Source organism: Salminus brasiliensis, chromosome 8 (assembly GCF_030463535.1).
Source record: "Salminus brasiliensis chromosome 8, fSalBra1.hap2, whole genome shotgun sequence".
Classification (NCBI taxonomy): Eukaryota; Metazoa; Chordata; class Actinopteri; order Characiformes; family Bryconidae; genus Salminus; species Salminus brasiliensis.
Genome location: NC_132885.1, coordinates 15,119,096 through 15,146,676, shown reverse-complemented (window position 1 = coordinate 15,146,676; position 27,581 = coordinate 15,119,096). Strand labels below are relative to the sequence as shown.

At 39.9% G+C, this 27,581-nt stretch overlaps 1 protein-coding gene across 2 annotated transcripts in view; it reads left to right on the top strand.

Annotated features, from left to right (window-relative positions):
- cers6 (ceramide synthase 6) overlaps positions 1 to 27,167 on the top strand; it is a 34,257-nt gene extending 7,090 nt beyond the window's left edge. The window contains exons 3-11 of one of the 2 annotated variants that reach the window (XM_072685750.1): positions 566 to 696; positions 7,818 to 7,875; positions 11,230 to 11,280; positions 11,529 to 11,621; positions 18,529 to 18,657; positions 19,607 to 19,713; positions 23,945 to 24,101; positions 24,407 to 24,430; positions 25,228 to 27,167. In XM_072685750.1, coding sequence (XP_072541851.1) covers positions 566 to 696; positions 7,818 to 7,875; positions 11,230 to 11,280; positions 11,529 to 11,621; positions 18,529 to 18,657; positions 19,607 to 19,713; positions 23,945 to 24,101; positions 24,407 to 24,430; positions 25,228 to 25,377 — 900 coding nt within the window. In that variant the 3' untranslated portion in view covers positions 25,378 to 27,167. The remainder of the gene's footprint in view (positions 1 to 565; positions 697 to 7,817; positions 7,876 to 11,229; positions 11,281 to 11,528; positions 11,622 to 18,528; positions 18,658 to 19,606; positions 19,714 to 23,944; positions 24,102 to 24,406; positions 24,431 to 25,227) is intronic. The other variant, XM_072685751.1, reaches the window with a different exon arrangement.
- The last annotated feature ends 414 nt before the right edge of the window (positions 27,168 to 27,581 follow it).

The window sequence follows — 27,581 nt, the reverse complement described above, 5'->3', positions numbered from 1 at the left end:
TCATTGAGGAAGAGTACATGTAGAGTGGCCTAAGGGTTGCTCATTCTAACAGATTAGGAACTAGCTAATTTGATACATGATTAGGTTGGAATGAAGCTTGTTGCTAATGGGAATCTGGCCTAATACTGTCATATGAATATGTAATACTAATAACTGCTCAGTGAAAGGGAAATCATTTCCCATACCAGCTGCCTGTTTTTACTCAGATATCTTGCTTAAAATATCCTTATATGGAACCTGTTAAATGTCCTTTTTGTTTTGTATCTTGAAACAACAGCACAAATTAGGACTGGCTTAGTTATAGTGTTTCCCTTTATTTGATTAGTCAGTTTTTAGTAGTTTTATTTTACAGTGCAAGCTTTTTTTTCCAAGAGCTAACTGTGGGACTAGACCCTAAATGAAACTCACTGAAAGTAATTGTACACAGTTAATGTTCAGTGTGTGGAGACAGATTTAGAGCTTTCACCTACACAAGGCCCTGGCTGACTGAGATTAATATACAACAGTGCTCAGAATAGTTCTACCCCCATGCCATTTAGTTTATGTCATGTGTTGTGATTCTCAGTATCCTGACGAGAAGAGGTTAGAGGGCCTGTCTAAGCAGCTGGATTGGGACGTGAGGACAATCCAGCGCTGGTTTCGGCAGAGACGCAACCAAGAAAAACCCAGCACGCTGACTCGTTTCTGCGAGAGCATGTAAGACACATCTACTCCATCTACTTTTGAACATATGTAAATAGATCAATAGCACTGTAAATATTCAACACCAGGAAAGGTTTGCTGTAACCTATGAGTTTGTAGTTTTGAACCATTCTGGCATAAAACTAGTGTTTAGCGTATGATTTGTTGTGTTATTGTTACACAATAGTCTGACGTGCAGCATTGTACCCCTCACTATTTCAGCGTTCCCTCAATACAACACTTAAGATGTAGTAAACAAAAACCAGATACAATGACTGTGAATACATGCGGTGCTCATCCAGTATTGACTGATCTGTAGTCATCTTAAAAAACACACTAGAAGAAAGAAGAGAGTGGAACCCCTGCAAGTTGAAACTATAATACCATTGGGTAACATACTGGATAACACCTTCACCTTGCAAATGAGAGGCCTGGTTTCAGTTCCCCTTTAAGACATGGTCTATGAGCAAGAAAACTACCCTTCTTATTTCTCTGAATTAGATTATCTGCTAAAAATACAAAGGTGACATTTGTTTTTTTTTTTTTTTTTAGATTTTCTGATAAAATCTGTTTTATTAGTGGCTAGTGGAAAGAACAGTAACATGCAATAAAAAACAAACTTCAAAGGAGCCACAGAATGCATTTATGCTGTATTTTAAGTTGTTCTATGATGTGTACTAGTATGTGACTTTACTATTACTGGGTGAAAAATGCTCAAAATCAGTTTTACACTCCTATTTACAACCCTGTTATTTTACCTCAGAATGAAACATTCATGGTTTACGGTTTACGGCACTGTAGCAGTTCATGCTAGAAATGTAGTATAGCCTAGCCTAGCAGAGCTTAGCACTGTAACTAGGACATTTTTTCCGGATAATGTTGCTGTGCTGTAGCTTTTAGCTTATTAGCCTTTTTGTCCAGTCCCTTTGTCCAGCCTGTTTAGCCTCGCCTCCATATTCTTCCAAAGTAACTGTTGCATTTGTGTCTGCTTCCGTGGAGTTTTAGGGTTTTGCATTTGGCCCGTTTATAGCTCTGTTCTCTGTTTAAGGCTATTCTTTTTAACGATGGGAGACACAGTGTTTAGGGTTTGCGGTATGTCACGTCCGTGTACCACTCTTATTATTGAACTATGCCAAGATCCAGTTTTCCGTTTGCCCACCTGCCAAAATCCACCGCAGAGCACCTCCTATAACAACCTATAACATGAGAATGGGAGTTTCCTAATCTTTCTTAGGTAAAAACATAAAGGCTACTGCAGGAGGCAGGGAGACATACTTGCGACAGATGTATCACAATCAAAATTTTCAATATGGCTGGAATGTCAAAAAGTGTGAAAAAGTTGATTCAAACCCACAGCAACTTATCTGACTCTCTCCGGGAGTGTTGGCAAAACAGGATTTGAACTGCGCTCCTGGATGCTTTGCCTTCATAAATATAAAGCAGAGTCACAGCGGTATAGATGTGTATGTCTTGTAACATAATAGTGTTTGTGTGTACCTGAATAACATACAGCAGTTATCTCTGGTACTTCACTCTGTCTTACCAACCTACCCATCCATTACTGCTGTTTCTCTCAGTGCTCCTCATCTCCTCTCTCTCTCCCCCAATCTCTTACTTTCCTCTCGCAGGTGTCTCAAGCACTTCAGTCTGTTGTGTTTATCCAGTCCGTTATCTCTCCTTGCCATCACCTCCTGCTCTCTCAGCTCCCTCTTTGCTCGTAGGATTGAGTAAAATACACGGTGAAACAGCCTAAATTGTAGGGCCCATTACATTTTCACGACACAAACAGCGGCCGGACAACAGATGCTGTTCAAATGTCAGCCGTCGCTCTGCCACACAAGCTTCCAGCGTGAACTTTAAACACACCCTACCACAAACGACAGTAAAGGTCGCGCTCAAAACTTCATGAAGCTATGCTTGGCATACTTTCCCAATTATACTTCACAAGGGCACAGCAGAGAAAGATATATAGGAACAGTACAAACTCAAAGAAGCAGAAATAATCTCTGTGTAATTAGTTTGAAGGCTCCAGTTGTGTGGTAGGGTTTGGCTGTGTTGCCAAATTGCATTTCCTCTTTTCATAACAGCAACCAAAAGGCAAAGTGGTAGACACATTGAGGCCAGGGACGATTGATTAGGGAGACTCGGCACACAGTCATTCATTTCCCAGCCTGTCACAGCAGTCCTCTCTTCGGCGCGCTCTCTCTCCCTGGTGAAGGCTCTCTCTGTCTGCAGCCTTAGTAGTGAGAGTCTGCATGGGCATGCCTTCGTTCTGCCTCTGTGATTCAGTTACATTTAAAATCCCCTGAAGGCAAACGAGTTATAATCCGCTCAGCTCTAACAGTAGATACTGTGATTCCTTTCAAAGAGGTAATTAAGAGAAAGTCTTTGAAGATGCACCAAAAAAAATCTTCAAATGTGAGAAAACACGGCTGCTTTTGAGTAATCCAAAGACAACGGTCCCTTGAAAAGCTGTCTCTCATCAGGGGAAATGAGCCATTCAGACCTGTTTTTGCAGTCCTTTCAAATGGACACATAATTTAGTTAGCCCAGGTCTTCACTTACTCTTCATCAAAGTAATGACACTCTGCGCATGACTAATACATTGCAGGTGGGACTCACTGAGGCCTCATGTACACTATATGGGTAAAAGTATCGGGACACATCTCTTAATCATTGAATCCAGGTTTTTTATTCAGGTCCCATTGCCAGAGGTTTATAAAAGGAAGCACCTAGCCACGCAGTCTGCCTTAACACACATTAGTGAAAAACTGGATTGTTGTAAAGAGCTTGCTGAATTACAGCATGGTAATGGAATAGGATGCTACCTTTGCACCAAGAAGTCAGTTTGTGGCATTTCCCCCCTCCTATATATGCCACCATCAACTGTGCGTGGTATTATTAAAAAGTGGAAGTGTTTAGGAACCAGAGCACAACACGTAAAGTTACAGAGCGGGGTCACAGAGTGCATATAGTGCATAAAAGTCCTCAACACTCTGCTGACTCAATAACTGCAGGGTCCAAACTTGCTGTTAGAGCTGCAAAAAGGGATCATCTGTATATTAATGCCTATGGATTTAGATGGGATATCATTAAAGCACTTGTAGGTATCCTAATACTTTATAGTGTATCTATTAGCTTATTTATTATATTTGCAAATAATCTGATACAGTGAAATCTTTGGAAAATATTGACTATGATTAGAAAACACTACAATATTGTAGAGGGTTTTTTCTCCCAGTCCTACTTGCTTTCTGCTTTTAGCACTGTTGGAAAAGAGGTGTCAGACGCTGCAGTCATATATATATATGGGAATTTCTTAATAAAATTGCACTGCCACCCCCTCCCCCTAGTGATTTTCGCACCTTCTGGGCCTACGGTAGAGAGATTGGATTTCAGAACGCCTACAGAGCACAGGGAATATTTGAAGTCGTCATAGAAACGCTATATGACTAGTATACCACAGACTGTGTGGTCAGTTCTTTGTTCATTTTTTATGTCAGATTTCAAACACAGAGCTGACTTGAAAGAAGCAGCCAGGGGTCTCAGAGTGGTCCAGCGGGCTAAGGTGCTGCCACTATGTTTTAAGGATCCCTGGTTCCGGGTCATGCCGCTTGCCAGAGTCCAAGAAAGCACAACTGGCCTTGCTCTCTCATACTGCTCTATCCCCACATCTCTCCTACTGCAATGATGGTCAGCACAGGCGTCTGTTAGCTGTTCTATTAAAGCTGGGGATCCAGGCACTTTTCTATGAGCGCGCTGACATGTATCAGAGGAGACGTGCAAGTCTTCACCATCCTAGTGTTTGGGACAATGCTAGTGGGGATTGGGTAATTAGCCTTCCAAAATTAGGTAGAAGTACAATTATTTAAAAAACCTGAAAGAATGGAAGAAGCACACAGAATTTATAACCATGTTCTCTCAGATATTCCATAGAGAGATCATTAGTGTATTCTTCTATTCTTGTATGCTTTTATGAACCTCTGTTTTGATTTTTACTATCATCCCTTTGTTTTCTTTTTTTTATTCATTCTCGTGCTCAGCATTGTCAGCACTGAGCTGTTTGCATGCACTCAGTGTTTCTGCTCTAGGCAGGACCTGGCTAAGGACAGTCAGTGTGATGTGAGTCATAGCCCAGTAATCATATATTAATAGCTCTGATTGGATGGCACTCCACACACACACACACACACACACACACATCCACCCTCTTTTATTCTCTTTCATGCACACGCTCTTGCTCTCTCGCTTACTGTTTGACTAACCTGTTGCCAAGCAACTGCCTTGACCTATCATTAGGTAAATAAGTCCTGCTCATTTGTTTTTACAATTAATCAAGTTTGAGCTTCAGAATAGACGCTTTTCAATCGGCTTGTTGTTCAAAGGGAAAACTGTCCTTTTCGTTTTGAAATGCCAGAATTGATCGCCACCCTCTTATTTGACAAGGGCAGATGGAACTCAAAACCCATCACACAGTGCCTTTCTCCATGATCGATCAGCATCCGGAGTCTTCAGTGCTCTAGTGAAAAGACTCATCCTGCAGTGTATTGGCAAGGCATCCAAGGCTATAGAGTACAGACAGCATCTTAAATCAGAAAGGGAGTTTTCTGGGCTCTGCCTACAGTAACCGTCATACAGAATCACCTGTAAGCAACTGAGCTGCTGCAGCCCTCTCCGCAAGAGAGCAGGGCAGACCCCTGCTTGGCTTCAGTCAGTAGGAATTAGGTTCATGTCAGCATCCTTTCACTCCCTCAATGCTTCTGTCAGATCACACAGGGTCGGACTCGGATTTGCCGCTCTGGATTATGCTAATTGAAGGACAAGACATACTTGTTGTTGTTTTTTTAATGACCATGACTGAGAATTCTAAGCTTGGGTTGATTTCAGCACAACTGAAACTGTGCATTGGAGGTTATTTAGCTGTAGAGCTGTTGAGTTGAATGACTGGTGGCATGGTTTAAGAGGTTTCTTGCATAAAAGAGGATGTGCTGTATGTGTGAAAGAATCCACACTGTCTCTATATAAAGAATCTCTTTAGTTCCAACTCTCATTTCCTCCGAGGGGATAATACACGCTCAACATGCACTTAATTAGGGATGCTGCACTAATACTACGTCGGATCTTTGTGGATCATTTGAGATCCTGTCCATTTTGACATGATTGTGTCACGAAATTCCCGCAGGTTGTCAGGTGCTCTCTCATGTGAAACACTGTTCTACTAAATCCCAAAGGAATTCTACTGGGTGTACATCCAGTGATTGTGAAGCCCCCTGAAGAACACTGAACTCATTGTCATCTTCATGAAACCAGTTTGAAATGATGATGGCTTTGTGACATGGCATCATTATTTGTGACCATGAAGGGATCCACATCGTCAGCAACAGTACTCAAATAGGCTGTGGCATTCTAGCAAGAGTCTACAAGCTCCAATTTGCACTACTGTTTATATTTGCACTGACCATACCCAGATTTTTAATATGCTGCATATGTCACTTTACCTTTTTATGTCATTTCAGAGACCTCTATACATGTATTTGTACTTTTATTCATACACTTAAGTACATGTTGCATACTAACTAACTAGATATAAATATAATAAATAACTAGATATAAATATATACTAACTAGATATATTTAGCAAAGCCAATGGTTAGGGCCAAAGGTTGCACCAGTAAGGAGCTTCTTCAGATATGAAATTTTAAAGCATTATTTGATTATGTTTGTATTATTCTTTGGAAGAGAAGAACATATTATTCATATTAGGGCTATTGCACTAAAACATCTGCATTGTGTTCATTTTACTGCATGTATTACCCAACAGAAACAAATGCCACTTTTGTCTGTAATGCAAATCCAGGTAGTGTTGCCCCAGGTAGTGTTGTTATTTTGTTATTGTTATCTATGCATTGATATTGAGAAATTAGTACATAAAAAATACGGGCTCAGCATCAGCACAGAATTATTGTACTTGCATATCCCATCAGTTTAGAATAGCCTGAATAGAATTGTTTAGAATAGCCCTTATCTGCCTTAATCAGAGCAGCACTCAATGGGCTTGTTGCATTCGAAAAAAGAGAGACCAATGTCTCTAGTCATGACCTAATGAATGCTGTACATCATGTTTAAAACCCTGACGGATGATTAAGCAGAGTCATTTAGCTTCAGGGAGCACTTCAGTCTGTGGTGGAGCTCTGATTGGCTGGGGCTCATTGGCTTTGATTTTGGAGGTATCACCTCATGTCTGCTAGAAAATAGAAGAGGGTGCAGTCAGAGAGATGTGTGATCACTGAGAAGAAGCTTTCCCATCTGAGCTGTGTTGAGATTGAACAGAAGCCAGGGAAAGGCTTTTATTTAAGGGGCTGTGGCAGAGGTTGTTGAGAAGTGGTGTATGTGTGTGATAGAGAGAGACACTAGGATATGGATGATTCATGCTGGAATACAGATCCTCTGGTGTGGAGGTTTACTGGACTGGTTGTTATTGGCTTTAGATTATCTAGCAGAGATGCAGGAACTGTTTCTGTCTCACTCTCACATGTTTTATTTCTCCCACTTTACGCTCACTTAGTCCCTGGTCTTTTCTCACCACCCTCTGCTGCTTATCATAAACCCTAGCCAATGTGTTTACCGCATGCACATAAAGACATGGAGACATTAATAACGTCAGTGCCATTAGCCTTTGTCATTTTTATCCTTGCTGATGGAATCCTGGAAAACCATTGCAAATTCTGATTTACACAAAAAGCTTTCTACCCTTTTAATCGTTCAGTCAGCATTAGGCACTGAACGCAGTGTCTTTACTGTGTTATTTTTAAAACGCTCTAGGCTGTGATCATAAGCGTTGCCTCAGTCAAAGGCATGTGTTCCAGAATGTTGTCTTGGTAACACAAGGACCGTTGAGGGACTACACCTTGCAGTTGAAATTCATAACCCAAGCTGGAGAGCTTCACAGCGTGAATGTGGAACATTCAGCGAGTGCCCGCGTCATATATAGAACTAATGCATCTGGCATTATTATGCACCTTTGATTTGAAGTCTCCAAACGAAACTTTTCAGCAGGTTGTGTAGAATAAATGCTACAAATATACAGATTAGTAATGCATCAACTTACATTGCTTGTTTTGTGTGTCTTTTTCTAGGTGGAGGTTTACCTTCTATCTGTACATATTTACCTATGGGGTGCGGTACCTTAAAAAGGTAAGAGTGCTAATAAGGTCAAAAAGAAAAGACCTGCAAGAGAGAAAGTCTTTCCTCCTTCCTTCTTTTCTCTTAAAAAGCATGCTGAATATAAATCAGGAAGGCTGGGGCTTCTTGACAGACTCCAGTCATGCAGAAGAACCTGTGCTTCCATAGCTTTATATTAAATATATATATATAAGCTTTCATTGTGAAAACCAGCAGCAGCAAAGAGGCATGCCATTGCTTTCTGTTGACTCTCTGAGTACAGTATGTGCATGAAATGGCCATGAACTGGCAGATATCTGTTTATTCCCTTTGTGGTTTGTGATAAAATACTGATTAAAAAACAACAATAATACTCTTTGCTGTCACCATGATTACCACTTACCACTCAGTCAAAGATAAAGACATGACAGGAAACCTGTGTAGGGAGAAAACAATAGCTAATAAATTCTGGATCTAATCAGGCATCAAAGCTAAATTGACACTAAATTGTTTTTTCATGTTTCATATTTTATGGGGTTTTTATGGTTCTCATAGGCAATTCTAAAACATTTTGGTCTTTGTGAGGATCTGCTGGGTGAGTCAGATGAATTGACTCACAAACATGAATTGATGAAGGTTATTTGTCACCTACCCACATGAACTAACATGCTTTCCATGACGTATATCTCCTCAATGGACTAATATTTACGTCATGTCATTTATTAGATGACAAACATCTAATAGATGCTTCCAGGTTTTGGTTTTCCCAACCTTTACCACCTACTTAACATGTGTTAAATTCAGCAAATACAAAATTAGTTCATGTATATTTCCTGGTTTCCAGGATTTGTTTTCTTATTTTCACTTAAGAAAAGCAACAACAGATCTAATTTGAATAAATTGTCCAAACCTTTGCATATGGCATACAGCTGTTGCCACTGTCCTTCATTTATCATTAAACATTAATCATTTATCATTTGCATTTGCAAAATTTTAGTTGAATACAATCCCTGACAGTCACTTGTATTCTAGATAGCACAGACAGATAAGACAAACAGTCTGAGGTCCTTAGTCATTGTCGAGACAAAAATGGGCAGTGTTTGTTGAAAAAAGAACATGCTGTTATTTCACCGTGAAATGCTGCTCATGGAATGCTTCTCAACCAGTTAGCTTGCATGGCTGGAACTAACTGCTGTATATTGTCTGTCACACATCTGTAGTGTTTGGTGTTGAATTTAACAGCATCTTCAGGAGGGACCACCTTTTGTTCCATGGTTGTGCACAGAAGGAATGATAATAAAGTTGATTTTGACTTGGACAAACCATTCCTATGCCTCCTTAGCTCTGCAGCAGGAAACAATTGCCCAGGTATTAGGGGGAAGATTTGGATTACTCTTGTAGGCCTCAGGGGAAAAAAGACTGAGCCAGGAATCCTTGGCGGACAATACTGTCTCAGTCAGAGGCACCAAGAAGTCCTCTGGCAGCTGGCTCCATGATCAATGCAGCAAGTAGACCAGTCTGGTATGGGTGCTACTGAAGTAGCTGGCAGGCTCAAGTGCTTCATGACTTAGTGTTCCTAAATAGCCCCCACAGATTATGCTTTAGCTGTATTTCTGCCTAATGCCTATAAAAGCAATTGCAGAGACATTAATGCATTCATTGTAAAAGCACCTAACTAACACAGAAACCACAAAGACGTCCAGTAAAGACTCACGACTCACACCTGACTTTAAACTCAGTCCCTCAAAATGGATGATCACCTAGTGAGAGCTCTGCTGTGTGTCCAAAAGCTTGTAGACACCTTCTTATAATTCAACCTCCAAGGGTATTAACAGAGTTTGTCCTACCTTGCATTGCAGTAACAGCCTCCTCTCTCTGCAAAGGTTTAGATGTTGGAACATTGCTGTAAGGATCTGGTTGCAATCATCCACAAGAGCATTAGTGAGCTCAATTACCGATGATAGTTCTAGATCACATCTGAAATCAAAAACACTGTTGTGGAAGCTACAAGCGATGTGGGAAGCTATATTAGACTAGTGGTTCCCAGCCCTTGTCCTGGAAGACCCTCTGTCCTGCACGAACTTGGTGGTTTTCTGCTCTAACACAGTACTTACTGATTAACACTTGGTTTAGGAGTGTTGGGCGCAGGGTAAACACTAAAAATGAACCTGGGTTTGGAACCACTGTCGTAGACGTTCTTTTCTATTAGCTGTTGCTGTAAAGAAAGAACTGTCTGCCATAAACTCTCTCCAAACAGGCTCACTCTCTGAAAGCTGTTATTTATTATTCAACACTGTATCCATAATGCAGAGATTATTCCCTGTAAGCAACTATATAGCACTGAATCCTCGCAGCCGTTCAGTGTCACAGTAAGGCTGTGATAATAAGTGACACTTTCATATTATCATCACATACAACACATTTCAGAAGAATTTATAATGCTGGAATCAGGCCTATTAATTAGGTCCGCAATTTTATGAATATTGAACACCATATGTGAATAGCATTGTTTTTTTTTTGTTGTTGTTTAATTTTGCATAATTCAATGTCCTACCAGTAACTAGATGCTGTGTGACTCTCTCATGTGTCTGGCTGATCAGTGGCAGTAATCACTAGAGTTGAGCTGAGTGAGAAACACTTTAGTTTTATCAACTTGCATGACCAAGCTCTTTGGAGAATGAGTTCATTTGTGGCTGCTGGGCCAGGGCTGTCCAAGGAGTGTTATTAATAGTAGCAGAACTGAAAAAGAACAGACATAAACTCAGTAGAGCTCTTTTAGAGCCTGTACAACTCAGAGCAAGCCCTCAGCCCATAACACCCCAGTTCAGCCAGGGCTTAGTCCATAGCACCCTCAGTTTAGTCAGAATCCACCCTATAGCACCTCATTTTGGTCAAAATCCAGCCTATAATACTGCTCTTTTACTCGGCCCATCCCACTTCAGTTCAGTTGGAATCTAGCCCATAGCACCCAGCCTATAGCACTTAACATTCCGTTACACGTCTCTATGTAAAAGCTACTAAACTTCAATGTGTGGCTTTTAAACAAGCTGTTTAAACTTAACATTTGGTTTCAGAACCAAAACACACCACATGGAGACATGGAGTGCTGTATTGTAAAAGTAATTAAAGTATGTAATTAATAAAGTAATTATATGTCTGTTTAATGGTAATAACTATTTATAACTGGCTTTTACTGTTTGTTTTAACATTTGATTTCATAACAGAGTATACAAACAAAATGTTCTATGTAAAAAAAAAAATCATCAGTGAGCTTCATGGTATCAGTGCTTTATAATGCCGATACTGATACTGTGTGTAAGTGTCATTATCGGCGCCGATACTGACACAGTACTGGTATGCTTCACCTTATTGTTTTTCTTTTTTTAGACTCCGTGGCTGTGGAACACTAGGGAATGCTGGTACAACTACCCTTATCAGGTATTTTTATTTCCTGTTATAACTCTGATGTTGTATATGTTTTTACATTGTGAACGAGTGTCAATGTGTTCTCTGTTGATTACACTTTGTGATATTAATGGCCTGTTTCTCAAAATGCTGCACTGTATTGATTCCACACATTATTTATATTTACTTGGTCCAGAAGGACACCACAGTGTGACCGACAGATCACGTTGATCTTTTGCTCTTTGTTGTTCATGCATTAACTCCACTCTGTATCTGGATAGGCTCTAACGGTGGACCTGCATTATTACTACATCCTGGAACTATCCTTCTACCTGTCACTGCTGTTCTCACAGTTTACAGACATCAGGAGGAAGGTATGAAGATGGATATTCTATTGAACCCTCCTGACACTATTCAGTGCATTCAGTGAACACCAATTCATGGATTTCAGATGTACCATTCCATTTTCACCAACCATTGTCTAACAAATAACAGTAATGTATGTGAATGAATGGCAGCCTCGCTTGGATTAGCCATTTAGGCCTCAGTGGTTGTGCTTGAATGCTCTCTCCTTGGGGCTATTTGCAATAACAGTTCAGCTTCTCGCTTTTCTACTTGCTAGTGTTGAATGGTTGACGGGTTGCCTGGTTCTTTAGCTCGGTTTCTCTGAATCACAGACTCTCATATGCTGTCATATGAAGGCCTCCTGGACAAAGGTTAGATTAATGAGTAAAGGTTCAGTAAACAGGAGCAATAAAGTGAGTCATGTTGTTATTTTAGTTTATTTTTAATGCTTTGTGCACGTCATATTCTTGGTTTTCAGGCATTGTATATGGATATTGTTTGTTTTTGATTTGCATGGCTGTATTTCATTCCAAATGAGCATAGAGAGAAAGAGAGAGAGGACAGTGGGAAGCTATTGAATATGTGAGAAAAGGCTGATGTCTGAGCATGAAAGAGCAGCATCATAGATCCAGTTTCTGTGTGATGGTTTTGTTGATGCAGTGCAGTCCTACTTACCCTGTCTTCTGTCTCTTCTCTCTTCTCTCTCTTCCAGTTTCCACTCTCATTTGCTCTCTCACATGCTGACTGCATGCTTTCATAAGTAACTGCTAACTGAGAGTCAGGCCTACAGCTGGTCTTACACTGTCCTAATCCCACAAACTACCATCAGATAATAATCCAAGTAATCCACATTATGTAATGCTGTGTAGGGTTATCCGTGTAGCGCTATCCACTTTGTTTTCCATACCGTTTATCGGGGCGGGAAGTAGTTATTTGCCAAGGTTTGCTTGGCTCATGTGCTAGTTGGAAGATCCTACTTCCCACTTGTGAGATTGGAATTACGAGCACGTCAGGTTAAAGTGCTTTGTTGTCTCAGCGACAATAAAAATGGCAGATGGGGCGTCAGATAATGACCTATTCTCAATCTGCGTTCTTGTCTGTACTGGTATTCCTGTGGACTTGTGAAACGTCATCAGTATCAGCCCAAGTACTGCTACCAAAGTTCTAGTACAGTCAAAAACAGTCCAAATGCCGGAGTTTAAAATAAATGTGCACAAACAACCACATTAAACAACCATTAAGTTAAAATAAAGAACTATGTACCATCCGGTACTGATTCTGTGTTAAAAGGTTGAATGTCACCTCGGGAACTCAGACATTTGTATAACTCAAGTGCTCTCTGTTGTATTTAGAATGACTCCAGCAGTTCACTGAACTCGCAGCTGCTGTGGAGCTGTGTTTTCCCCACCTGCTCTCAGCGCAACATCAACAATCAGTGAGCACCCACAGCGCCCCCACCCTGCTGCCTTCTTAAATGCGAATGTGTAAATGAACTTATTTAGCCGTAAAGTAGAAAGACACAGAACAGAAATGTGACACATTATATGTGAGAATTGTGAAACCAAAAAAAGCACTGGTTTAGCTTGATAGGACTTTTATGAGCAAACAGTAATGCTTTGAAGAGACCATTACTATGCCTTATAAAGCCTGATGATGCCAAATGCAGAAAAGAAAAGATGTAACAAACACTTAGTGGCACTTTCATCCAGCCTAATCCCCAACTAGTCTTCTAAGCAAGATTCTCTGTAAACAGTTTTCCTCTTAAGTAATTCAGAGGACTTTTAAGATGATGTTGTGTTCTCTGCAGGAGGGCTGCTGGGAGTGTGGAGCTAGGGCTTGCAGAAACTTGTAGCAATCTCTTAAGCCAGAAAGCTATTGAGTCCTTACTTCTCTGGCAAAAATCCACTGCATAATAGCTATTGACTCTGAGGGTACACATTCTGCACTGTTTAGTAGTTTTTTTTCAGCTACAGAAACAACAAATCCTTAAGGGAAATCGACTCTTTCTAGCTTAAAACACAGCTTTTACTAAACCATGCCTTCTGCTGAACAGCAAACATTGGTATGATACCATTTAGTCTGCATGTTGCTCTCGACATGTGCACTTCTAAAGTAAAATGGTACAGGGACACAGTTTTGGAGATTGGAGATACAACAATGACTTTTTTTTAGAACTCATTTAAACTGAGTTTAAAGTGCAAACTGTCAGACTTTAATGCCAGGCTATTTATGTCCATATCAGGCAAATGAAAAGTAATTGGTAACTGGCTCAGTGCTACATCATTAGTTGCAGCACAGAGCCATCATTAGGGTTGGTTGTAGATATGGAATTTAGCATCGTCTCAAATGTGATGCCGAGAGGTGGTCAGTATCGATGGGTATCAGCATCAGGCTGACATCTGCAGCTTGGATTGGATACCCAATGCTGTACAATACCGTAACGAACCCAGACTGAAATAGCACACACTTACACTGTGTGATGATGTGTTTTTAGCTGGGCATATCTTCCTGTAGGGTAAAAGAGTGTGAAAAAGACATGCTAAAGACATGCCGGTGCCAGCACAGCAGGCCATCAGCAGTGAATAAGAAGTAACAAGTAAGAAGTCAGAAAGCAGCTTGGCAACATCAAATGACGTGTTGGGCCATAGTGCTGGATGGTTACTACCATCCACCACCATGGTCCAAAAAGGTCTCTGTTTCAAAGGCCAACATAAAGAGACAAACTACTGGAAAATCTCAAAAACAGCATGATCAGATTGCAGCTTCCTAAAAGGTACACATATAGGCACAAAGCACAAACTCTTCATCACAAAGCCATTTGGACAGATAAAGACACACTGCCATACTGATAAGGTAAAAAGGTAAAGGTGCATGTATTTGTCACTGTAAAGTGTACAGCAAAATGAGTCCTCCACATTTAACCCATCTGTGGTAGTGAACACGCACACAAGTGAACTAGGGGCAGTGAGTACACACACACCCACCCAGAGCGGTGGGCAGCCTACTCCAGTGCCTGGGGAGCAGAGAGGGTAAAGGGCCTTGCTCAAGGGCCCAACAGTGGCAGCTTGCCAAGCTTGGGAATCGAACCCACAACCCTGTTATCGATAGCCCGACGCTCTAACCGCTGAGCCACCACGCTGAGTTGCAGTGGCTGACAGCTGGGCTTATCACAGAGAATATGTTCCAGCCCGCTGTAAAAAAGGGCACGTTATTCAGCCACGGACACTTCTTTGGTTTGCGTCCTTGGTTTCTTTAAACTTTGCTCTTAAGCTTTTTATTTTTCTTTGAAACTGCAGCCACTTCTTCCTGTGGCCACGTTTGGCCATTTCTTTAGAAATGTTTTCATTATCCTGCCACTAAAAAAACTTCCTCACTGCTGTCGTACATATTTTACTTTCTCCTCTTTCTCCTTAGCTAATGCTGAGTTGGATTGACATAAACGTTGCATGAATTCCGGTTATCTGGTTGTTCAGACTGAGTCACGTTGCCACGTATCTGATATGTATCGGATTTTAATACTATATATTAAAGAAACCCAATTCGGAATTAAACTGATGGGTGGCCATTCACACTGACACACAGATATAACACATCTGTGTCACACATGATGAAAAAGATCGGATTTGGGTCGCTTTCACCTGGTGAAAGCAGCCCAAATGACACGAGCATGCATAGCTGCCAGTGGTTCAGGCTCATGTCTTCTCAAATGATGTGAGTGTTGACAGCAGCAAAGGGATGAATTGTGAAATGCATAGAGGCATCTTAAGAATCTTAATCTAAGGTGCAACCATAGGCCTCAAACCTCATTAACCATCCCTTCACCTTGCAGTAGAACAATGACATGAAGCATACTGCTAAAACAGCTATTGATTATTGAAGCCAGGTTTGTAATGTAAAGTCCATTACCTGACATAAAGCCAAGTGAATATGTATAGGTAAAATAACTATAAAGGGCCAGATTAAGCACCAGCAGAAAAGGTATGTAATAAGATGATACACTATATATCCTAAAGTTTGTAGACAGCTACTCGTCCAACGTTTCTTCTGAAACCAGTGGTATTAATAGACAGTTTGTCTACAGTTTACTGTAGTAAATGTCTCTACTTTTCTAGGAAGGCTATAAACTAGATATTAGAACATATTGAAAAATGCTGTGAGGGTTTTTTTGCATTTATCTACAAGAGCATGATTAAAGTCCAGTGCTGTGGTTGGATGATTAGTTCTGGATTAAAAAAAAAAAAAAACGCTCCAACTCATGGCAGAGGTATTGGGTGGAGATCCATCACTGCAGAGATCACAGTTTCACTGCTTTACAGTCCCTAGGCTGGTGGGCTTTACACCAATCTAGCTCAAACTTGGCACTGGACATGGTGACCTTAGGCTTGTGTGCAGCTGCTCCATTCTGTTGGCAATGCTTGTATCATTTGTGTAAGCAATCGGTGCACCTGGGAGGAGCTGAATTCACTAATTAGAAGGTCTCTGGATTGGATTAAGGCAGTTTTGGACTAAAGTACTAAACAGAATAATCAGTTTTGAAGATTGTTAGTCTATGCAGTTGGTGTTCGTTCCATGTAGCAGAGAGTTCTAACCAATATAGATGCAAAATCCCTTCAAATGACAACAGACGTTCTGCACTTTAAACCAAGTCTGAACTGTGTTTAGTCAGATCATGTTTAACCATTTCCTGTCTCTCTCTGTCTCTCTCTCTATTTGACCTTGCTGCTGTACATCCTCTCACATTCTCTCTGCTGACCGTTGGCATGTTGTCCAAGTTGTTGTTGTTGTTTTTTTTTTCTCCTTTCAGTTCTTTCCTTGCACAAATCTCACCACGCACCACTGAGGAGGTCCTGTGCCCCCTGCCTGCTCCAGTATGTTCCCTGCTGTCTGTATGCCATGCTCCCATTCTTTTTTGCACCACTGCTCTTCCTCATCACCTTCATCTTCATCAGACTCCTGTCCAGCTGGCTGCGGCCCTGGTGTTCCACTGTAGCTCCATGATTCGCCAGGAGAGCATGCAACACATAATCTCTCCGCAGCTGTGATAAGCAGGATCTCCGTGCTGGGTTTAGGCCAGTCACACAGCAGTAGTAGTGTTTTTTTTAGGGGGGGCACAAATTTGTAGATGTGGGCATAGGCGTATTGCCTGATTTGGGGGGGGTAATGTTTAAACAGTATTACACTGAGCATTGAAGATTCACAAATGGTAAGTATAGTATAAGTACAGTGTAAGTGACAGGTGAGCTACTGTTCCTTTTGTATACACTAAGCACATACATGAGCCTACAGCTGGACACACTACTGCGTTAGTATGCTGCGACCTCAGAGTATCTTTTCCAGTGTTAGTAGCTTTTGGAAGCTATTCTCTTTATGTCTGATTTATACTATATCTGGTCTGGTGTTTTGTTTAGTTATTTTCATATATATCTTATTATGATTTCTATTTCTCTTTTTGATGACAGTTCAGACAATTCAGTTGTATGTGTTTCATTGCTTAGTTTGCTCAACAAAGGTATCTTCAAAGTATAGAGGTCTACTTTTTTGCTGATTAATTTCATATATTACACCAGAACAAACCTTTTTTGCACATATTTATAATATTTTAATATTATTTATAATAATTTTTGGAATTAATATTTTGAGACTTTTTAGCCATCCATCATTAGCACTCTCTTTTAGAACCACTACACTGCAAAAATGGCCAAGTGCAAGTACCAAGTGAAATCATTGTAATCCATAACAGCCCAGACTAAATATTGTTCAAAATAATGAATTAGTTAAATTAATTGAGCAGTCATATGACTTCTTCTGTAAATATTATAAAAATTGAGATGTAACGTGTATGTCACAATTTCATAACTTGTTGGCTCTAAAAATGGGGTCAGACAGGGTTTTATGTAATATCCCATTTTATTAAAAGTGTTTTGAATGGTTAAATGTGTTGAAGCAGGCACTTTTATATGAGCTGGTTTTGTCACAAGCACTAATCAAGCACGCTGACATTTTGTAAATGAGGTCACATGTACATACATTCACAAACTGTCCTGTGACGCATCCAGGATGTCCAGTGTTTGTCACTTAGGGACTTCTGTGAGTTAAAGTGGGTTAAATGTAGGTTTGAATAAGTTAAGGAGTTTGTTAAATTGGGTCATTTGCCCCTTGGTTTGGTTTGTTTTCACACAGAAAAAAAATGAAGTGTATCAAAATGCATTACAACAAACATGTGAGAGCGTTCTCTAAGCGTATTGGTCAGAAGACCTGTTGGGGGCGGGAGCATTTACATTTATGGCATTTAGTAAACACTCTTATCCAGGGTTACTCATATTACACAGGTGGGCTAATGCAGTGTTAGGAGTCATAGTCACCTAGGCCGGGAATCGAACCCCAGTCTCCCACATGGTGTGGTAGCTCAGTGCCAGGTAGTGGTGTTATCTGTTGTGCCACACCAACCACACCTGGAACTGGATAGTAAATACAAGAAGGTCCTGTGATATGGATTAGTGCATATATCTGTGCAGTTTAACATGGAGCGACGGCAGAGATGGCATTTGAAATGAGTTTGATTTAACTAAAAGTGCTGTTGTGAAAACACCCTTAATATATAACATTTATTGTAGTAATAACATTTATTCATTTATATTAACTTCTTTTTACTTGTTTTGTGTAATTCTATCTACTAAAAGTATCCTATTTCACTGGCAGATATCTTTGCTTGTGTCAAGCATCTTTTCCTTGACAAAGAAATGATTTCTTTGCAAAATCATCACCAACAGAATAAGACACTTGCAGTAGATACAATAACTTATATAACTATTTAATATTATTGTAATAATCTCAAAATTAAGAGGATCTCACTTGCTAAGATTGCAGTAGATAGAGTTTTATATTGTAGCTTTTCACTTTATCCTGCTTGACTTAAGTGTTTTTTTGGTTCTACAGGACTTTCTGCTCATGTTCATGCACCATGTTGCCACCATCTCCCTCATCACCTTCTCCTACATAAATAACATGGCTCGGGTGGGCACGCTGGTGATGTGTCTTCACGACGCAGCAGATGTGCTGCTGGAGGTAAGCATGGGCTTTTTCTTTTTCTTTTGCCAGTTGTAGAGCATGTAGTGCTGCCCTGTCCTGACCTGCGCTAATTGGAGGCTTTTAAGTCTTTAATAAAAGCCAATTCAGGTTCTCGCCATTTATAGTTGGGTAAGAAAATGAGGACACTCAGTGAAAACCATGGTCTTTTTTTATATATTTAAACATATGGACATTTTATCTTCACTTGAGCAATATGGAGAGATGGAGGTAATAAAACTAAATATGACTACTTTTCTGCAGTAGGGCCTGGAGAGCCATCATAGAATCAACTAGGAATTCTTTATTGTATCAGAGGGTACTTGAGGAAAATGTGAGACCACCTGTTTAAGAACTAAAGCTGAAACATCCCACAGCTGAAAGAATTCTGCATGGAGGAGTGAGGAACTACCAGTTCTCCCAGTTGATGTCAGAAACTGGTAAATCATTATGGAAAATGTCTACCTGAAGGTATTTTAGGCACTGGGGAAGATATCAGCTGTTAGGGCATATGATGTCCTGATATTTTCCTCACAAGAAAGACATTTTACTAATGTTTTTTTAGAATGTGTTTTCAGTTGTATGTTCAGTTGTTCAGTTATATTGCCTCCATCTCCCAATATTGTTAAAATGAAGATCAAATGTCCATATGTTTAAATATTTTTAAAAGCCTATATTTTTCACATGGCTGCATGTCTTGTTTGTTTGTGTATGGGGTTTAAATCTCTATTTAGATCTGATCTTAAATCCACTTCTGAATTTAGTACTATAGGCAGGAAGAAATGCAGCTGTAATACATTATGACCTGCAGCATACATGGTAATAAAGTGTCAAGCAGAAGATGAAAAGGCTGCTTATACTCACAGTATGTTAACTGTGACATTGTGATGCTTGCTAATTGCATTTTGAACATCATTCATGTCTAAATGACCTTCCTAAATGTTTCCAGGCAGCCAAAATGGCCAACTATTCCAAGTGCCAGAGGCTTTGCAACGTCCTGTTCATCATGTTCGCCTTGGTGTTTATCAGCTCCAGGCTGGGCATATATCCTGTATGGTAAGACTGTACGCTCTCTAGCTCTTTTGTTCTTGCTCTCTTTCGCTCTGTGTGTGTGAAGAGGATTTTTGAATGAGTGTCTGTCAGGAGCAGATGATGTGGTCTGACAGTAGGAGACAGTGTTAATAATGTACATGACACTGTCTAAAATCCTCCAAATCCAGTATAAGAAGCTGTTCCTAACTGTACACGTTACAGGCTGTTGTACATGCATCCAATCAGGATTGCATCTGCTGTTTCAGCTCAAAGATAATGGGTTACTTTCACATATTTCACTGCTCCTAATTGGGGGGCTTTTTTTTGTATGGGGTGGTCCCGGTTACAGATTGACTCTCTGTCATGCATATTTCTTGCCTGTGGCCGGCTTGCTCTTAAGTTTCTCTGTGGCTGCTGCTCCTAGCAGGTTACTGTTATTGGTTTAATCATTCTTAGGAAAGGATCAATCGGTCTTGGCTGCTCCATTCGTTGGCAGTGTCCTCTCTGATCTACAACACAGAATGCGTGATGCATTCCTTTCCACCTTTTTCACTTTTCATGCATCTTACTTGTTTCCAAGTAATAGTTACTATGGTGACCACAACAGCATAAAGTTTCTAATCAATTGAGCGTGTGAGAGAGAGACAGGGAGGTACAATGAGATACAGCATGCGAGAGAGAGAGCATGAGAGGGAGATGGTTGGAATCATCAGAACTCTATTTCTTTATATTTTAATGATGCGGCTGTTGCAGTGGTGGTATTGTACTGTGGTTCTTTGGTGCAAAGATCAATTTAAAAGCCAAAATAAACAACTGTGACTTCTTTACCTATTCAAACGTGAATTTGTGAGAAAGAAGAGTGCTTATATTGACCAGTCAGACTTTATTTACAGTGTTAAGCACATTTTTTTCACGTAAAAATTGCAATTCAAAGCATTGAGTCTGAGAACATTACAGCTTTTCCTGTCGTGTCCATTAATCTCTGCTGTTTATGCAGTATAGAACTGAATAAGACATTAATATGCAAGTCTATTATCTTACGTAGCTGCATGTAAGGACTATGAGGACTGTCACATCAGAAAATTATGACCATTATGACTCTTGTCTCAGATAACACCAGCGAGATGTCATGGGGTGGACTGTACTAGCTAGCAGAAGGTGTTCATTACAAAGGGGAACTTTTTCACAGCGGCACACTGATTGCTCTGTACCCCTCGTGCCACTGCGATTCGCTGAGAAGTCCATACTCTATAAACCTTCACTACGGTAGCTCTAGAACATCCCACAAAGTTCCAAGATGATACCACCCTTTGCACAGTACTCTATTATCATGCCCTTTTAAACATCAGTCAAATCGAGTCCTTTGCCATGGCGATCGTTTTGCACTCTGCCACAACTGACTGGTGTGCTCGCTTAAATATACGTGCAGCAAACCCTGTCACGTGAAACAAATCCTGCAGTCTGAATGTAGCCTAAATGTTTTAGATTAGCCAGTTCATTTTAATATAAGATAAAGTGAACATGAGTAAACACGTAATGCAGCTTTCACATTATTGTTCCAGTTACTGAATAAAGATATTCAACCAGTTAACCAATTCAGTGGACAGTTCAGTTTCACGAACCAGACGCAGGCATACCCTGACAGACCTGTTAAATCTAAACATAACTTAAATACAACCTGAAACAAAATGAAGGTTTTAGACTGGCCAAGTCAAAGTCCAGACTTATATATATTCCATTCAGATGCTGTGGAAAGACCTTAAACAAGCAGCACCTGCCGGAAAACCCTTCAATGTAGCCGAATTGAAAGACTTTCACTAAGAAGAGTGGGCCAAAACTCCTGAGATATAAAAGACTCTTTGCAAGTTATTTCAACCGTTTGATTGCAGTTGTTACTGCCAACCACTGCGCAACCAGTTATAAAGGTTTAGGTGGGGGCTGCTTTTTCCCATGGGTGATATAGGTTTTGAATAAATCGCTACCTTCACTAAAGCTGCATTGTGTGTTAACCTGTTTTGCCTTTATCTTATATTAGAATTAGTTGGTAGATCTGAACCATTTAAATGTGACAAATATGCAAAAATAGAAGCAAAAATATCTTTTCACAGCACTGTAGGTAAATTCATGTGCCACTGTGCTGTAATTAGACTAAGTTGTTTGATTGCTGTCTTGGACGGCAGGATCTGGGAGAATGAGCCCACTTAAATCTACTTTAATCACTCTACAGTGTCTAAAAAGCAACAACAGACATTTTTGAGCTTGCGGAGCTTCTGGAGCTTGGAAATGAAGCCTCCTCACATGTGGAGAATAAAGGTTGTTAGTTGGATTTTAACAGGTAGGGGATGGGCTCAGCCGAACGTTCCATAACTGTGTTCTGTTGCCATGGATTTCTGTTCCTGTAAGGCTGTTACAGGGCTGAGACCTCACAGGCTCTGATCTCGCCTTCATCTCTCGCAGTGCTGACTCATTCAGACATTAGACATCGTCCCCTTAGCTACTGTTACATCAAGTCTGCTGACACTGAAAGCTTCTTAAACTCATCCAGACATCAAGCATGGCCATTTGGATGACCCTTCTGTCAGCTCATGTTGAAACCATCTCGAACCTCAAACGCAGTTTTCTTTTTTAATCAGCCTAATGCTTTTTCATTACTCACAGAGTGCCAGAGCAAGTTAGACACTGCTTGGGTGATGGCTGTAGGTGTTAATACATCTCACTGCAGGTTAGAGGAGTGTTAAAGGGCTCGGTTATGCATCTGGAAGCAGCCTCTGCACATTTAGGAGTTCACTTCACAGCCTGTGCACTGTGTAGTCTGTGCAGTCATGGCCTCTGCACTCCACCACCCACCCTGATGCCCACAAATGGGTTCACTGCCTTATACTCAGTGTGGTGTGCTGTAGGCCTTCTTTTCCCAGTGCTGAGAGAATGCTCACTGTAGTCCGTTCGGATCCATTATTCATATTACTTTATTGTATTTAGCCTTCAGTGCTACTCAGGTCTGTGCTCTTGAGCACTTTATTTTATTAAGCATTCAAGCTCATAGGTCTGTCTTTCTTAAGTATCTGTAAGATGAGTGTTGTAGTGTCTTTGGCAAGCAAGACTGTATTACATACTTTAAATAGAAGGTTTAGGAAACATACTACACTATTTTTACATTATAGGTATGACATTACATTTATTGGCCTTACAACAGAATGCCATTACTGTTCTTTTAATGGTAATAGTTTGCTCATGTTTAAGGCATCAGTAATTTGGCAGTAAATTTTGCTACTTATATTGACTACATTCCCTTCACCGTGGATTGTGATGTATCAAGCCTGCATTTTTTAGGTCTGGCCTCAGTTTCTCAAAAACATGGTTATGTTGTAGATATATTTTATGTCCAAACGTATGTAGATATTCGGGATGTCACAAGAACCGATACTTTGTATTAAGTTGATACCAAAATTCTAAAAGAAAAAAAAACACACACACAGTATGTACTTGTTTTCTATGGTACTACCATACTACTTTCTAAGCTACTGAAACTAGTTCGCTCAGAGAAGCACAGGGATGCAGGACACAGGGGATCACACATACAAACAGACAAATACAGCCAAACAGTGAACTAGCAGTTTAACATATGACAACATAACATGTGATATGTTTACTCACATTTATTTCAATATTTGAATATTTTAGAATATTTCACATTTAATTCCCCTGTTTTGCTGTTTCTGCCGTTTTGGAGCAAAATAGGGAGACAACAGCTGAACTGCTCAGCACGAGGCTTCTGCCTGTAACAAGCAAAAGGCAGAGGAGAGGTGGAGAACATATAATAATCTTATTTGTTTTATTTATGTATTTATTGTCGTGGTAGTAAAATTGGTTTTGAGAATAGAATAATTTTAGTGATATTGGCACCAAACTTATGGCAGCATGACATTGCTATGTCCAATGCCAAGTGTTAGGAAAAGAGGCATTGAGTGCCCCCAGTATTAGACTGTGGTATACTGGAACTGTGTTTTCTGGAGCGGTGGAGCTTCATTCAATACTTTTGGGATGAGCTAGAGTGCTGTTTGTGATTAGTCAACACATTTTATCTCATTAATGCACTTTTGGCTGAATGCACTCAAGCCCTTGCACGCATTGTCCACTATCTAGTGTAAAGCCTTTCCACTAGAGTGTTGCTCTACTGATTCGTAGAACAACAGTGAAGAACACTAAAGCAATGATCTGTGTGTTTGTGTGTTTTTCCCATCTGACTTGAAAATAGGATTCTGAACAGCACTCTGTTTGAAAGCTGGGAGATTGTGGGGCCGTACCCATCCTGGTGGGTGTTTAACGCGCTGCTGGTGCTGCTGCAGGGACTGCATACTTTCTGGTCCTATCTCATAGTGAAGATTGCCTGCAGAGCCATCTCCAGAGGCAAGGTAAGGCACCCTCCCTCTTCGCTTTGTCCTCTGCATGCTCAAACAATAACACAATGCTGCGTGTTTAACCTCTTACTTGCTCCTTGTACCTGGTGGTGTATGTTGCATTTAGTCTACTTATTTAGAAATGAATAGACCAGTTCATCAAACACAGTAAAAAGAGCATGCAGTCTATGCTTAGGATATAAACAAAGAGCTGTTCTACATATGCATGTTAGACCAAGCTTATCTCCATCTTCTGTTTCCTCAAAACTATTCTTAAGCACCATGTTTCTGTTCTCTCTGTTCTCTTGCTGCTGCCTCAGGCGGGAAAATTGAATCCTTTACATGTAAGTAGGTGAAGAAAGGAAATAAGGATATATTATGAAAAGTAAATGTTTATATTTTTATGTCACTAATGTAGATATCGATCTGATATAGATACTGATATTGATCTCTTGTTGTTTGATCAGTGTGTTGGTGTTTTTTGTTTTGTTGTTTTTTACTGCATCTTTTGTGCTGCATGGCCGAGAGAGTTTATCTGTTAACCAGTAATCTATTGTCCAATAACTAAATTTAGTATGATAAGAAAAAATAAGTGATGATGTTTATATTGGTATACTCTGGATAAACATACAACAGTACCCATTTGGAATTGTTTTTATTTATTTATTTTACTTACATATTTTATTCAGAATCTAATTTTCAGTTGTTTTGGTAAATATCTGTAGCCCCATGTGACCAAAAGACATTGAAGATTTACTTTTTGGTAAAATGCTTATATTTTTGAAAAACAATCTTCAGATTTGTGCTTAGGCAAGCTCAGAAAATATGCACCAAAGGGCGTTTTAAATTTCAGATATGGACAATAATGGTTAATTGCTATGCATTTATGAATGACAAAATATCAAATGAATAACTACTCAGGGGCACCTCATCCAGTGTGCTTATAGTCTAAGGCCATGATTAGTAACATCAAATTTTAAAGCAGTTTGAGACTGAAAGATACAGGGAAGATACATTCAAGTTCCCAGTATCTCCCATATTGTTTTGTCCTACATTTCCTACATTGGTCTTAGACCAAGTCTAAGTCTACTAGAATACAGCTGAAACCAGCAATGCCTGATGGTCTAATTATCTATCCCAGGTGTCAAAGGATGCCCGAAGTGACATCGAGTCAAGTTCTGATGAAGAAGAAGTCTCGCCCCCAACCCAGAAACACCACACTAACGGGACCAACGGGGCCCACGGCACTAACGGCTACCTGTCCGCCTCCCATTGTCATTATGAACACTAAGCATCCTGCCGCCCCTAGATGCTCCAGTGGAGCCCACTGCAGCCTGGTTCATTGGTCTGTACAGTACTTGTGCGTGTCAAAACATGAACAACGTTGCCTGTCTGGTACTGGAAGTTCTTAAATAGAATAATGTGAATGCAGTTCTGTTTCAGTATGATTCTTTCCACACCTTCTATTTGTCACGTTTTGGGTTTTTTGATTTTGCTTTGCTTTAACAGATGATCTTACATTTGAATATCAAAGCTTTCCTTCGTCTCTTAGCTACAACTAGCTCTTGGTTTTGTTTGTTTTTTGGGCTTTTTGTGAATGAATGAAAGCATCTATCTTATCATCATGCTAGCATGCTGCTGTGGTCATGTAGCTTGGTACAATGGGAGCGGAACTTTTCTCGAGGTAACGTCTTTGTATTTATTTATTTTTTATATCTATATATAGGTTGCAGATTTGTGGACAAGATCTTTGTTTTTTCTTTTTAAAGTCTTAAAGCAGTCTGCTGTCGATGTTTGGAAATGGCACGGCTATTTAAAGTTCAGTCACTGTTTCAGGATTCACCAAGTCTACGACGTTGACATAATTTTCATCGATTTTAAGTCATTTACAGTCTGATATGCTCACTGTTCAAATGTATTACAGAAACGACCAACACACACATGCTATATTTGCACTACTGTAACTGTCAATGGGAATTCTGTAACAGTATTATGTGCTCATGTGTTTTGTTAGAAATGCTGCAAGTTTTGCCATATTGTCCTCCACCTCCAGTCAAGGATATGCCTGTACTCAAAACAGTGAAAATCCTACAAGAGTGCATTGTGTCAAAGAAGTGCAGTAAGCAGGTAAAATTATAGTTCTGAACCAGATGGATTATTAATTGGCTGTATTACATTGCCCTTGATTACAGTGTTATTCTACACCAGGGCTATCAGCCCCTAAGCCTACATTCCAGACTGTGTAACTAGTTCTGTACAGTAGGCTCTGTCACACATAGACCTTCACATTCTAATTCCAACTCGGTTTTAAATTCAATTAAGTACCATGTGTGAGATAATATTGATCTTTAAAAAAAGCATTTTCTTAATTACATGAAAATAAAGGTGCTTCAAAAGGTTCTTTGACTGATGCCCTAGACAAACCACTTTTGCTTCCATAAAGAACCATTTTTAAAAGAGGTATGACCGAAAGGTTTTTTGCACTCACACATCTCCAATACATGCATGGTTTTATGGAACCAATACTGGTTCATCTGTGACAACCCTCAAAGATCCATTTAAAGCACCTATATGTTTAAGAGCGTTTATCAGACAAGGCATGATACCTTGGTGCCGTCAGAAATCAAATGCACGTACTGTGCGTCATACAGTGGTATGAGATATTTGCTTCTTCAGCTTTAAATGATCTGAATTTCCCATTTCCCATGGTTCTCGGTATAATTTGACACTATAATCACTGAGCTAAGTGGATGACTCATTAAAATGCTGTTGAAGTCAGGGTAAAGCTCTTGTTTTTGCGAGTATTTTAAGGCTATTATTTCTGTGTTCTGAAGGTCACTGTTGCAGTTTATTAGCAAGCTGTGGAGAGGAAGTGCAGCTAATTAGCCATTGTCTTTCTGCGCTGCAGACTGTGCGCTGATGCTGAATTACGTGATTTACACTTGATGTCAAGAAAATTGAATCTTAAAGGTATTTTCAGAGGCTCTAGTTTTCTGCCTTTGGTGGAACATCAAATTATGAACGGTAGAAATGAGTAATGTTGCCATGTATTTTGAATAAACACGACAGACTAGAAACATTTATGCAATTTGCCTGTGTTTTCTTCCAGTTTCTTTTAATATCAAAGTCATGTTAATGTAGTTTGGTATTTTTCTGATAGTCTGCTTTTTGTGTATTGGTGAGCATCATTAGACGCGATTTATTTCAAATGAAATGGTTAAGATGTAAACCGTTCAGAGCAGTTAGGTGTGGAATACTCCATTCAAAAGAAACTGTATCTCTATGAACCAATTTTTATTGCTTCTAAATTCTACCTTGGAGAAAGCTGAAGAACAACAATATGGACAAAAGTATTGGGACATCTGCTCATGCATTGTTTCTTCTGAAATCAAGGGAATTTATAAGTAACAGAGTAACTGTCTCTACTGTCCAGGGAAGACTTTCTACAAGATTTTAGAGCATTGCTGTGAGGACTTGTTTGCATTCATCGACAAG